Below are 13,631 nucleotides of genomic sequence, written 5' to 3'. Positions count from 1 at the left end.
GGAACTGCTTTCAGAGCTTAACCCTTAGATGCACACGTGGGGTCAAAAATGACCCCATGGGTTGTTTTTCTTCAAAATCTTAAAAATGAAAAGTTGTAATATATTCATGTTGAAGGTATTCCTCATAAAATATGTTTGTAACATGAGGCTATTTGCGATTTTATTTATTTTTTCAATAATTTAAAAAATGCAGTTTTTGTATCACTACCCCACTCTTCCACAAGTGGGATCAAAAATGACCCCAAGCAGTTCCTATGGAATTTTCTATGAACCTTTAATTCTTAGCAACTCTGAGTGTCCCACTTACACTTCTGATGGATCAGGAATTTATTTTTAGACAGTAACAAACGATTTATACTTTTCTGTGCATTTCAAACATTGTCCTTTCTGATGTTTATTTTTAATATCTAAAGTAACATAGCTACTATGAGGCCAGCTAGGATCCCTGTGGACCTTGCCCTACAAATGATCCAGGATGGAGGGGATGAAGAGCCCATCAGAGGCATTGACTCAGAATCTGACATCTTAGATATAGAGGACCCAGACTACACCACTGAATAAGGCCAGTGAGACACAGAGAAGTCCTCTGAAGAGGAAATGGATATTGTGTCTAACAGAATGAGCCCCTCTTCCTGCTCAATATTCTGAATAGTTGGCCAGGGCTTGCACCTGGGTTTAGTACTGTCTCCCCAATAGATGCATGGAAGATGTTCATGTCTGATAATATAATAGAGGAGGTGCTGACATGCACAAACATGGAGGCACGAAGAGTAGCCAGAGACAGGGGAAAAGAGTGGAAAAATGTAATCTAACATAAGCTCATGGCCTTCATTTGATTAACCATTCTTGCAGGAAGTGAACTGGTATGTACCATTCGGTGTGTTTTTTGGGAGTCCTCTGCACTCTTCCACACCCGTGGAAGAGTGTAGGTATTGGTAGGTTGTGCATCCAAGGGTTAAGGGCAGAGGCATCAAAAGCATCAAATTGGCTATTCTTCCCTTGTCTTTTTAAAGATAAAACTCATTGCTACAGCCAGGAAAAAAATACAAAATTCACCCTTTAGACCTGCTTTTTTTTGTTTGTTTCTGTCTCTATTGTTATGTATGTATGTATGTTCTGTCACTAGTTAGCTTACATAAATCAATGTAGGAGTATTAACAACAATGCCATTTTATGTATTTGGACAAGATAGCACTACATTTACTCTAAAACTGTAACTTCAAGAATTTTAATTTTAAATTCAGTTTCATGCACAGTGTTAAATGTGTAACAGTTGTTCAGAATAGGTGTCAGTGGTATAAATTAGACTTAGTACATGTAGTGTTTCATGTACTCCACATACACGGTAATTTTACAGTAATTCACTTGAAACAGTTTCTTGTGAAATTTTAAGTTCAAAATAAGTAACATTTGCCAAAGATTCTTTTCTTATTCACAGTGAAGGTGCAGCACCTTCTATGCAAAGTTACAATCGTTTATGTTGCTGACACTATTTGAGAGTGAACATTTTATGCCAGTTATATAAGTAATATAAAGTGCAAGACAACATTGCAGATTTAAGACATTTGAGACATTCAAGCAGCTTAAATCTTGAAAAACACGGTTTGGCAATGAAGTGAGCAAACAAGCACCAACACTATCCTTTGAGGGAATGGTTCATTATCACTAGTGACAAACATGAAAAGCAAATGGTAATAAGCGAGTCTGAAATGCTACTCTGCAGGAAAAACATTTACGATTCTGAGTGCCAGCAACAATTTCTTTGGCTGCCCAAAGATCTCCCCACATAGTATTTCTTTTCTTTAGTGCTAGTCAGAGAAACGCCAAGTAAGATAATCCATTACTTTCCCCACTGACTAGAGCACATACACGCACAAGCATAAAGGCAATATACCAGGTTGACTGGCTGTTGATGCCAGTTTATTACTTCTAATTCTATTTACCACTATTCTTGCAACTGTGCACCAGCTCACAGTGGGTTGTAAAGAGTTTCTTTCTGATATGGGGGGAGTTTCAAATCACATAACAGAGTGACTTTTTATATTTACATTTTACTTACTATTTCCTTTAATTTCCTCTTGATAAAATAAAAGGTATGTTTTGAAATGCAACATAATTTGTATTTCTTAAAACTTAAAACTGAATTGAATATGCAGTCTGTGTTAATCACACCAGTCCACACTGTAGTTATTCTAATAGGGATTAACTGATTTAATTTAATTGCCTTAGGGCAACTGTAGTTGTGATTTGGTGTTATACAAATTAAACTGGATTGAACTGAATATGACTTAAGACTTATTTTATAGCATTTTTAAACACTAAGGAAACCAGTAAATGCAGGGAGGCAGAAACACTGAATGACTGAGGTAGTGAAGGGTTCCTACGGTGTGGAAACCAGGTTTTGCTGGCTCTAGACAACTGTAAAAGAAAGAGCAACAGCTTGGCTGTAAGCATTCATGTTATGTTGGAGGCTTAATATCTGATCCTATAGAGAAGCAGCACATAACATACACTGCTGAAAGCACAGTTGGAAGCGCAATTAGAAAATAAAACACACAAAGATACACATACGTAGTGGCACACAGAGCATCTTAGGTGGTATTTTGCTGTGAGGAGCCAACAATCCAAACAAGCCAAACAATCAAAAAATGAGCTGTGGCCTCTAGCCAAGTAATACTTTGATTGGAGTTCATTCTTGTCAGGCCACAGACTGTGCAGTTTCATCTCCTTAAATCCACCACTTTGAAAAGAAGAAAGGGTTGCGGCCTATAATTAATCTTAAACCCTGTTGTGGAAAGTGTACGTTAATAAAAACAGCTACAGATTAATTTCCATCTAGAGATAAATAGCTGTTCTACATATAGAAGAAAATTCATGTGAAACAAGAATTGGGAGTGTTGTGTGGGAATCTCAAGTGTATCTGAGTGTGTGGGGAGTTGGTTTAGACACCTTTACACTGAGGTAATGAGTTGCTTCACATATTTGTTTTGAGAAACTTTTAAATGAACTTTGACAACTTGAATGTTAATAGAGATCAATATAAATTTTCTAGTTTTGGACAAAAGAAAAGTGTAGTAACAAATTCATGATTCAAAATAATAACAAAATAATTTTTTATGCCACCATGAGTTTACAACTCAACTGGAATCCAAAAGGTTCTGCTACGGGGTACTCTATCACAGGATTTACACACAGTAATCAGCTGAACAATGAAATAAAAATAAACCATGGCTTACCCCTTGGTGAATGATGCTTCCAAATTATGTTTGCATCAGGTCGACCAACTGCCAGGCACATAAGATTGACGTTGCTGCCTTCATTCACCGTGACGTCCTTTGATATGTTAGTGATCCTGGCAGGTACTGAGGGTAGAAAGAAGAATCGTGATTGATGTTTTTACTCTAATTAATGACAAATAAGCGAAGTACTTGCTATTGCATGTGGTCAGACCCATGATGAGGTTAAAAATAACCCCAGGGATGGGGACTCAATTAGCATGAAATTAGCTGACAAATCTCTCAATTCTCTGGCTCGGTGTGATGTTATACATGATTGATTTTCTTCATCATGTATCTATGCCACATTGCTTATTAGACAAGCATCAGACTAATTTTAAGTACGACAGGATTTTAACTTTCACCAAGGAAATTTGATTTGTGTGTGTGGCAGGCTCATTGATTGAGTGTGCTCTGTAAGAGGATAACCTCAAGTCAAGGGTTAGACGTTACTGTCCTTCACTGTAATTTAACTCTCTCATATTGACTTGAACTTTAAAACCACATTAGCCCAAAATGCTGGGTTGACATTCATAGAAGAAAAGGACAGATGAGAATGGGCATGTGCCTTAATTGATCATAAATAATTTCATATCAAGAAAACAAAAATACAACAGTACAAACCTGGTCTGTGAAGGTTCTCAGTGATCCAGGTCATTGTAGTCTAAGGAGCTTGGAAAGAAAAGCGTCTGGACTTCTTTAAGTTGCTTGAAGACGTTTCAACTCTCATCCAAGAAACTTCTTCCATTCTGCCCTAGAACGGAAGAAGTTTCTTGGATGAGAGTTGAAACGTCTTCAAGCAACTTAAAGACGTCCAGACGCTTTTCTTTCCAAGCTCCTTAGAGTACAAACCTGGCCACATTTATAGTATTAATGTTACTGTGTTGTGAAAAAGTGTTTGCCCCTTTCCTGATTTCCTATATTTTTGTCACACTTAAATGTGATTATTAAGCAAATTTAAATATTAGACAAAGATAACATAAGTAAACACAAACGTTTCTAGATGAAGGTGTTTATGATTAAGGAGAAAGAAATTGAAACATAATTGGCCCTGTGTGAAAAAGCGATTGTCCCCTAACTCTAAAATTATTCAGGAATGCGCTAATAGAATGACAGAAGGAGCGAGGTGTTGCACCAAGGATGAATATAAGAAAAAACGTTTTTTAATCATGCAAAGCTACTATTGAACACTCCAAGAAAAATATGTTAGAAATAACTATTATAGGGCTTATTTCACTGGACTATAAAGTGATCCATTTTATTAGCCATTATTTTGCAGGTGTGGTAATGTTTTAGTCCTCATGTCCTCACCTGATGCTTCTATTTTTGTTTGTTGTTGCTCATTGTCCCTGCTTTCCCTCTTTGTACGTTTATGTGCGTGTGTGTGTGCACATGTTCTCGCCTTCATATGAACATGGGGCCTTGACAGTTTTCCACTCTGAAGCCAGCCACACCTGACAATGATCACATGTTTGTAGCTCATCACTAGAGACCTACTTAACAGAGTGGCTGTGCTTCAGTCAACACTGGATCGTTGTGTGGCAACAGTCAGCTCGTGCAACTGTGTTTTGGCAAGTAAGGAGAACCATGTGGAGGGAGCCATGTGTGTTATTGTAAATATTGCTGTGGAAGCTGTGGAGAAAGAAGCTTTTGGAAGAGGAGTCACTGTACTGGAAGCTGGGAAGTCACTGCTGAAAAGATTACGTTATACTCTAAATAAATTCACTGTCTTCATTCTGGGAGTCCTGCATTGGGTCCTATTTTCCTGACAGATTTGACCGAATGATCCAGCCAGAATGGACTATTAAATTCCGGTTCTTTAGTATTCTTTACGGCCAAGAAAGACACAGGGCTCAAAGTGGTCCTTTTACTTTAAAAATGATCTTTATTTTACATATCCGGATATGGAGACCTGAACACAAAACACACAACCCCAGGTCTGAAGCACAAACGGAAGCCTAGGTATTTATATACTCGCTCTCTACATCACACCAAACTTTAAGTTTCGATCAAACAGCCTAGTTGGTTTCACTTTCTAGCTGCAAAAGCACGCTCTGCAAAAGCATGTAATTTCCTGTCAGCCTGCAACCTAGTTTTACACTGAAGTCTGGGCCTCTCTTATATAAACCAATATAATCAGCATAAAAGCATTTAAGATTATATATTTATTACCTAACAGGACCCAGTGGATTTGAGCCCTGTCAAGCGAATGCTAACGATACAGGAAGACTGACTGGATGGACGCAAAAAAATATTACAACACATTTCCAAGGAGCAGAGGTCAATGCAACCACACTTTGCGGAGATGCTTAAGATGCTTGAGTCTAGTTTATTCATTATGTTCTCAGTGTATTTTATATTTTCTAGTTTATTTTGCTTACACACTGGAGTTTATTTAGTATTTCTAGTTTAGGTTGTATTGGGTGTTGGTCCAGTTCATGTCTTTTTATCAAATCTCTGTGTCTTTCCCTCAGTATTCTCCTAGTTAGGTCAGTCTTGTCTTGATGTTTGTCTAGTTGCCTGTTTCTCCAGTCATGGGCCCCATTTCTTCTCCCTCTGTTTCCTGGGTTTCGTCTGTCTGTGTGCCACTATTTCCTGTTTCAGTTTGACAGTCTCTTGTCCTATGTTTAGTGGGTGGCTGTAGCTCAGGTGACAGAGCAGGTCAGCCGCTAATCAGAAGGTCGGTGGTTCGATCCCAGGCTGCCTCCTGGCTGCATGCCAAATATCCTTGGGCAAGATACTAACCCCATGTTTGCCTACTGGTGGTGGTCAGAGGGCCCGGTGGCGCCAGTGTCCGGCAGCCTCGCCTCTGTCAGTGCGCCCCAGGGCAGCTGTGGCTACAATGTAGCTTGCCATCGCCAGTGTGTGAATGTGAGTGTGAATGGGTGAATGACTGAATGTAGTGTGAAGCGCTTTGGGGTCCTTAAGGACTAGAAAAGCGCTATACAAATGCAGGCCATTTACCATGTTTCATGTTCAGCTGTCTTGTTAGTTTATGGTCAGTCTGTTTCCTCCTGTGGTTTGTTTCCTCATCTGCCCTTGTGTATATTCAGCGTCGGCCTCTGTCCTGCGTTGTTATGTTCATTAGTTTAGTTCCGATGTTTTCCCAGTTTTGTTTTTGTATTAGGACATCCAGCAATAAAGCAGTGTTTTAGTTGTTCTGCCTATTGAGTCTGCATTTTGGGTCCAATCCCCTTCTCTCATGACATTAACAGCTGTGTTTTGTTCATATTCAGGAAACTGTGTAGCGTGTCGAGGGAGCCAAGTGTGTTTTCGTAAATGTTGCTGTGGGAGCTGTGGCAACAGCTTTTAGAAAAGAATTCACTGCACTGGAAAGTCACTGCTGATATTGAAACTGTTTTGCACTGTATTGTTTTACACTCAAAATATACTCATCGTCTTTGTTCTGGAAGTCCTGCATTTGGGTCCTGTTTTCCCAACAGGCTTCACAGATAATTTACACCATCAAGATGGCATCACTACTTCTGATTTTTTGGAACTCGTTTGTGACAGATTTTGTTCATTTTTATGGACAGAATTTCTTCTCAGCTTCTCATCTCTGCTTTTGAAGATGATGCAGTTCTGTTGGCTTCATCAGGAGGTGGCCTCCAGTTCGCACTGGAGCGGTTCAGAGCTAAGTGAGACCCGATGTAAATGAGAATCAGCACCTCAAAGTCTTAGACCATGGTCCACATCCAGAAAAGGGTGAAGTGCCCATTCCAACTCAGGGGCCAGTTATCGCCCCAAGTGTAGGAATTTAAATATTACGGGGTCTTGTTCACTAGTGAGGGGAGCGGGAGATGGGCAGACGGAGTTGGACTGCGGCTGCAGTGATGCGGATGCTGTACTGTTGCCTTGCATTAAACTGCAATTAAGAGACTTCTCTATCTTTTGCTTACAGCAGTTAAACTAATGCCATGGAATGAATGTATGATTCAATGAGAGGAAAATGTAACATGCTGGACTTTTAAGAAGTTTTAAATGGAATGGGATGGTTGTGGTGGGTGGTGCGGTTTGGAACCATTGTTATAGTGACCACAGAATTTAATGAAGTAGCATCTGTTTGCAGAGTAAGTGAAGGGTCTCCAGCTTGATAATGCCAGTAGGCAGGTGATTGAAAAAAAACATACCTCCCCTGCCACCGGGCTTGCTAAGTTGTGGCTTGTGGCTGGGGATGCATCATCCTTCATATCAGCACAACCAAGGTTTTATAGTAAGTAGTTAATTAGAAAATGAAATCCAGAAGCGATCAAAGGAGGAAACTAATGCTTTCCTTTAATATTTGTTGAACATCTAGGCAAAAGTGCTGAGAATGATTTTCTCTGCAATATTTTTTTCTAATTTTAACCTTCATTCTACTGGTAAATGGGTTTCATTCACATGGAAAGGAACAGAAATGCTACAATGTGTTATCCTAATGGCACAAGAAGAAGTACATAATGATATAGTATGCATGGCTAGAATGACTTGCAATGATGTGTTTGAGAAGATAAATCATACATTTATGACAAATGCCAGTGTCAGAAAATGCAATAGCAAAATGTGTAGATGGATATTTCTAGATGTTTGGAAAGTAGGTACCTAAAATAAGCTAAGCAACAACATCCATGCTCATCTTCCCACTCCTACTAAGGGGATTAGGAAGGATTGGGAGCCTTTGCTCCCAATTTACTTCAGCAGAGATAGCACAATTATCATTTAAACTACTTCAAGTCCTGATTTAAAAACAGAAACTAACAAGACATACTCCAAGAATGTGCCTCCACCAAAACAGCTCACTCTCAAATTCAAATTCAAATTCAAATTAAAATTTTATTTGTCACACACACACACAACCATACACAGTATGACATGGGGGTGAAATGCTTGTAGCTGTACAATGCCCGACCATTAAATGACAGAAGAAAAGTTTTACAATATTTACAATTTACAGTTTACTACAAAAATTTACAAATTAACTTAGGAATGTACAGTAAAGAATGTGCAAATAGCAGAAGAGATTATAAAGATAAGGATTATAAATTATAGGAATTATAGGATTATAGGAAATGTGTGGTGGTGCGTGTGGTGACGTGTGTGAGAGTCCAGTCTTATAGTGACGTGTTTGGGAGAGTCCAGTCCTACACCTGGTTCAGGCCCCGAATAGCCTGGGGGAAGAAGCTCCTCCTCATTCTCTCTGTTTTGGCCTTAAGGGAGCGGAAGCGCTTCCCAGACCTCAACAGTGAGAAGAATCCATTGTTGGGATGGGAGAGGTCCATCATAATCTTCCTAGCTTTGGACTTGCACCGCTTGGTGTAGATGGACAGCAGGTCAGGGAGCTCTGATTGAATGATGCGTTCTGCCGAGCGCACCACCCTTTGCAGATCTCGTCTGTCCTGCTTGGTGCTGTTCCCAAACCAGGTGCAGATGTTTGACGTCAGGACGCTCTCGATGGTGCAGGAGTAGAAGTTCTTGAGCACCTTCAGTGGCAGATGGAAGTCTCTAAGTCTTCTGAGGAAGAAGAGACGCTGACGGGCTTTCTTAACCAGGGTGTTGATGTGACAGGACCATGACAGGTCCTGAGTGATGTGGACACCCAGGTATCGGAAACTGTCCACTCTCTCCACTGGCGTGCCACTGATGATGAGGGGTTTGTAATTCCTCGCCTGCTTTGTAATGAAGTCCACGATCAGCTCCTTAGTCTTGCTGATGTTTAGGAGGAGGTTATTCTCCTGGCACCAGGTCTCCAGGTTCCTAATCTCCTCCAGGTAGGCCATCTCGATGTTGTCGGAGATCAGGCCCACAACAACAGTGTCGTCAGCAAACTTGACAATGGAGGTGGTGTCGGATGTGGCTACACAGTCATAAGTGTACAGTGAGTACAGCAGGGGGCTTAATACACAGCCCTGAGGCACTCCAGTGCTGAGTGAGATGGAGGGGGAGACTTGTTTTCCCACCCTCACTGATTGGGGTCTGTCTGTGAGGAAGTTGAGGAGCCACTGACACAGTGATGAGCTGAGTCCTAGATCCGTCAACTTGGTGAAAAGCTTAGAGGGAATTATTGTGTTGAATGCTGAACTGTAGTCCACGAACAGCATCCTAACATAATTCCCTCTGCCAGTGTCCAGGTGACTCAGGGGTGTGTGGAGCAGGTGAGATATGGCATCGTCTGTGGAACGATTAGTCCGGTAAGCAAACTGAAGTGAGTCGATGGTGGCAGGAAGTGAAGAAGTGATGTGATCTCTCATCAGTCTTTCAAAACACTTCATCACAATTGAAGTCAGTGCTACTGGACGGTAGTCATTGTGGCAAGCGGGCTGTTGTTTCTTTGGAACAGGGACAATAATGGACTGTTTGAAGCATGTGGGAACCACAGCTTGGGCCAGGGAGAGGTTGAAGATCTCCGTGAACACCGGTGCTAGTTGATCAGCGCAGGCTCTAAGGACCCGGCCAGGGATTGCATCTGGTCCTGCTGCCTTCCTGGTGTTCACCCTCCTGAAGGTGTTCCTCACGGCATGCTCTGTGATGACGAATGCATTTTCTTCACTGGTGCACTCCGAGCGCGCGCAGCCGTTTGTTGTTTTAATTACTGCGGCGTCGAAGCGAGCATAAAACGTGTTCAGCTCATCAGCCAGTGAAGCATCTGCATTCATCATTGAAGAAGCTGGTCGTTTATAGTCCGTTATAGTCCGCAGTCCTTTCCACACTCAAAAAACAGATTCAGGTCCTCCTTTCAAAGAACACATGCAAATTATGTTAGTTGTTCACAAATGCAATTAAAAAATACCAAATTAATTTGATTTTCTTTGTGTAAACCTAAAATTATTCAAAACCAGCAGAGGCTGATTCTGAACACAAAATGAATGAGTTTGTTGGGGCACTGGGGGTAGGAGGAGTACATTTTTGCACTTAAGTATTTGTAAACTCAAAGAAATCAATTCAAGCCCCTCTTTAAGCTTAAACATTATTTTTAATCTCATTCAACGCAAATGTAGCACTCCAGCGTTACTGCAATTATTATTCGTGTGGTGAACCTAAATTATTTTCTCTCAAAGCAGTCTTTGTCACAAGAACACAAAGTTACTGAGTTACACAACGGTCCGCCTTCTTTGAAAATTTTGCGCTCTTTCAGGATCACCTAAATGAATGCAGCTGCTCTTGGCCTCTCTGTACTTTTTGGATAAAACTACACCTTCAGGTAAGGTAACATATTATTTTTCCATATATCCAATTGTGTATTTCTTTATCAGCTAAATCTATAATGCTATTTATCATAGAAGCTTGTAACAGTTGTTTTTTGAACTTTTGGTGGTGCTACCATTCTCTTCTCTGCTTGAATACTATTTTTTTTTTGACAATATAGCCAGGTCTTTTCAAAAGTGCCTTGTTTTAGAGGAGAAATTGTGTAGCTGCCAACTTTTAAGTCGGCGCGTGTGCTAGCTTATTAGCAGCTAGCCATTGTGCTCAATGAAAGATGATGTCCTATAGCTAACTTCTTTCTTACTGTTTTCTTTTTATAATCTAAAAATATGGTATTCTGTGTTTATTATTATATGCCATTTTCTAGTAGAAAGTATCGTTTTGAGGTGTCTTTAAAAGCACTACATAGTTTACTGAGGGTGCTACCAAAAGCGAACCATGTGGCCGGAAGAGTAACTGCAGGCAGCACAATGCGCACTCCCATGACGTTCAAACCTATTTATTATTATAAAAGATTTCGGCTACGTCCACACTTACACAGGTATTTTTGAAAACGGAGATTTTCCGTTTCCGTTTTAAAAAATAATCCCGTCCACAGGTAAACGCAAAAATGAAGGAAAAGTGATCTTACAAAGCTTCAAATGACGCGTCGACTATTAAATCAGTCAAATATGTGTAAACATGAGAATATAAAGATCTAAATATAAAAATTAAAATAAAACTATGTGAGAGTGAAAGTATATGTATGTGAAAGAAGAATATATGTATGTGAGAGTGAAAATATATGTATGTGAGAGTGAAAGTATAAGTGTGTGAAAGAAGAATGTATGTGTGTGAGAGTGAAAGAATGAATTTTGGCTTGTACAGCCCCTCATATCTATGCATTGAATCATACTTGTTATTAATCTCTGGCTCTCTTCCACAGCATGTCTTTTATCCTGTCTTCCTTCTCTCACCCCAACCGGTCGCAGCAGATGGCCCCGCCCCTCCCTGAGCCTGGTTCTGCCAGAGGTTTGTTCCTGTTAAAAGGGAGTTTTTCCTTCCCACTGTCACCAAAGTGCTTGCTTATAGGGGGCTATATAATTGTTAGGTTTTTCTCTGTATGTATATGGTCTACCTTAAAATATAGAGCACCTTGAGGCGACTGTTATTGTGATTTGGTCAACAAATAAAACTGAAAAAATTGAATTGATGTCATGTGTGAGATGCAGGAGTCACATAGAGAATCAAAGACAGCAACAAACAAACTCCTTGGATTTTGTAGTACTGATTTCAGATGCATTTAAAGAGCTCATTCATTCTGAAATACAGCACCTTTGTGGTTTCTGCTTTTATGAAACTTCTAGGTAAAACAAGACAATTAGAAATATTTAAGTGAAATCAAACATTTGATTTATTGCAGATGTGAATAGATAGTGTGAAGAAAATAAAGGAAACATAGCGCCTCTACTCAGAGTTGTTTTAGGATGACTCTGAACCTTTGACATATGCCAACATCAAAGCCTCTGCTCCTGTGCTAACAGTCACCAAATCTATAATAGACGCTAACTCTTCCGTCATAGCAAATTATTATGCAACTGTAACATAAAAGGAATCACTGTCACTGAGTTTTCTAATCTGCCATCTTATCTCAGAGCAATAGACATCCATGACAGTTAACTTTGTCAGATTTAGTGTCTTGTCAGGGGTCGTTGTTAATTCAGAGGTACACCCAACTTCAAGGGAAGGAAGCAGAAAGAGATCCAAACCTTCGAGCATGAGAAATGTGATGAAACACAAAGGCAGAGGCTGTGGGTGGGGGGCTACTCATGCTCCGGTGAAGTGGAAAAAAACTAAGTTTGTTTTCCTGCTGATTGGTAGAAGGCACAACACCGGCTTCCACAGTACCAGCTTTCTCAGTTCAAAGGCACCTTTTCATATGGGACCCATTGTATGTTATGTTCCCGGATCCAGGCTAAAGTAATAATAGTAGCACTGAAGTGAAACCAAATGAAGGAACATGATGCATAGTGTAAATATATTACCTTGTGATCAGCACTACAAGCACGTTGACTGAGAGCTCTTTAATTCCTTACAAGTACAGACTTTCATTCACATGTTCATTTTATTGAATATGGGTGGCTAGCAGTGCTGGCGTTGTTAATGCATTTTTAATGCATTTTGGTTAATGCATTTTTAACATCTAATAACATAATGTGGAGCTCTTTAAATTGTGACACAGCTGTACCCACTTTTACACTGTCTATGAAAAGGCAGCATATTAAATTGTTTTCCACCTTGAGTACAAGAGCTCAGTGGTAGATGCTAACCAAATTGTTCTTTTTGTCTTTCTCCACAAAAGAATATTTATGCTAACTTTAATTCACATGCAGACTTCTGAAAACATTTGAAATGCTACTATAGCCAACCTTAGTGTAATTATTGTACAATCCAGCATGAATAAACAGGATGAGAAGGGCAAACCAGCAATGATGGGAACTGATAGGAATTTAGTGATTTAGATTCCATTATCAATATCACCTATTAATTGGATTCCTTACTAGTTCTCTTATTGATTCTCGTTGGGTTCTCACTGGCTCCACTTTGAGAGTCACCACCATTGCTAAGCAGCATATTAAACAGATTACATTTATGAAAATTAAATGCTGTGTGGTCAAATGTGCAAGTTGGAGGTATTTCCACTTATTGTAGTGATCATTATTGGGGTTATTACTAAAAATAGTAATGTGTTACACGTATTGCATACAACTTTTTTCTTAAAAATAATGCAGTACATTACTTAATTACTTGTAGGACAAAGCAATTTGTTATAGTGCACATTACATTACTTACACATTTCTCTGTAAAATGACCTGAAACATGTTGTCTAGCAATCATCATTTAACAATATATGAATATGATAGAGTCCCACACACCACCACAAATCACTATCCTAATAAGGACACACATATGATCTTTCTCTTAGTATTTATGTGTGAACACAAAGCTGACAACACAAAGCAAAGATGAAAACAAGCACAAAGAGACTTTAAAGTGTTCGGCACAGTGATTCTACTTTAGAAACAGGAACAGGTAGAAACAGAGGCTATGTGACTGGTCATTCATTTGTTACCTATTGAAGTTCAGGCTCTGGCCACTAGGCTGGGGTCGGCATTCACTCAGCTTTATCGTTACTAT

At 39.7% G+C, this 13,631-nt stretch overlaps 1 protein-coding gene across 2 annotated transcripts in view; it reads right to left on the bottom strand.

Annotated features, from left to right (window-relative positions):
* Positions 1–13,631, bottom strand: part of opcml (opioid binding protein/cell adhesion molecule-like) — a 449,624-nt gene that overhangs the window by 90,876 nt on the left and 345,117 nt on the right. For both annotated transcript variants that reach the window (XM_085288302.1, XM_085288301.1), the window contains one exon: positions 3,237–3,362. In XM_085288302.1, coding sequence (XP_085144428.1) covers positions 3,237–3,362 — 126 coding nt within the window. The remainder of the gene's footprint in view (positions 1–3,236; positions 3,363–13,631) is intronic.

This window comes from Mchenga conophoros, linkage group LG10 (genome assembly GCF_057382185.1).
Source record: "Mchenga conophoros isolate Kocher_MC1m ecotype Shallow Benthic linkage group LG10, M_conophoros_male_GT1.1, whole genome shotgun sequence".
NCBI lineage: Eukaryota > Metazoa > Chordata > Actinopteri > Cichliformes > Cichlidae > Mchenga > Mchenga conophoros.
This window is presented reverse-complemented; position numbering and strand designations above follow the sequence as displayed.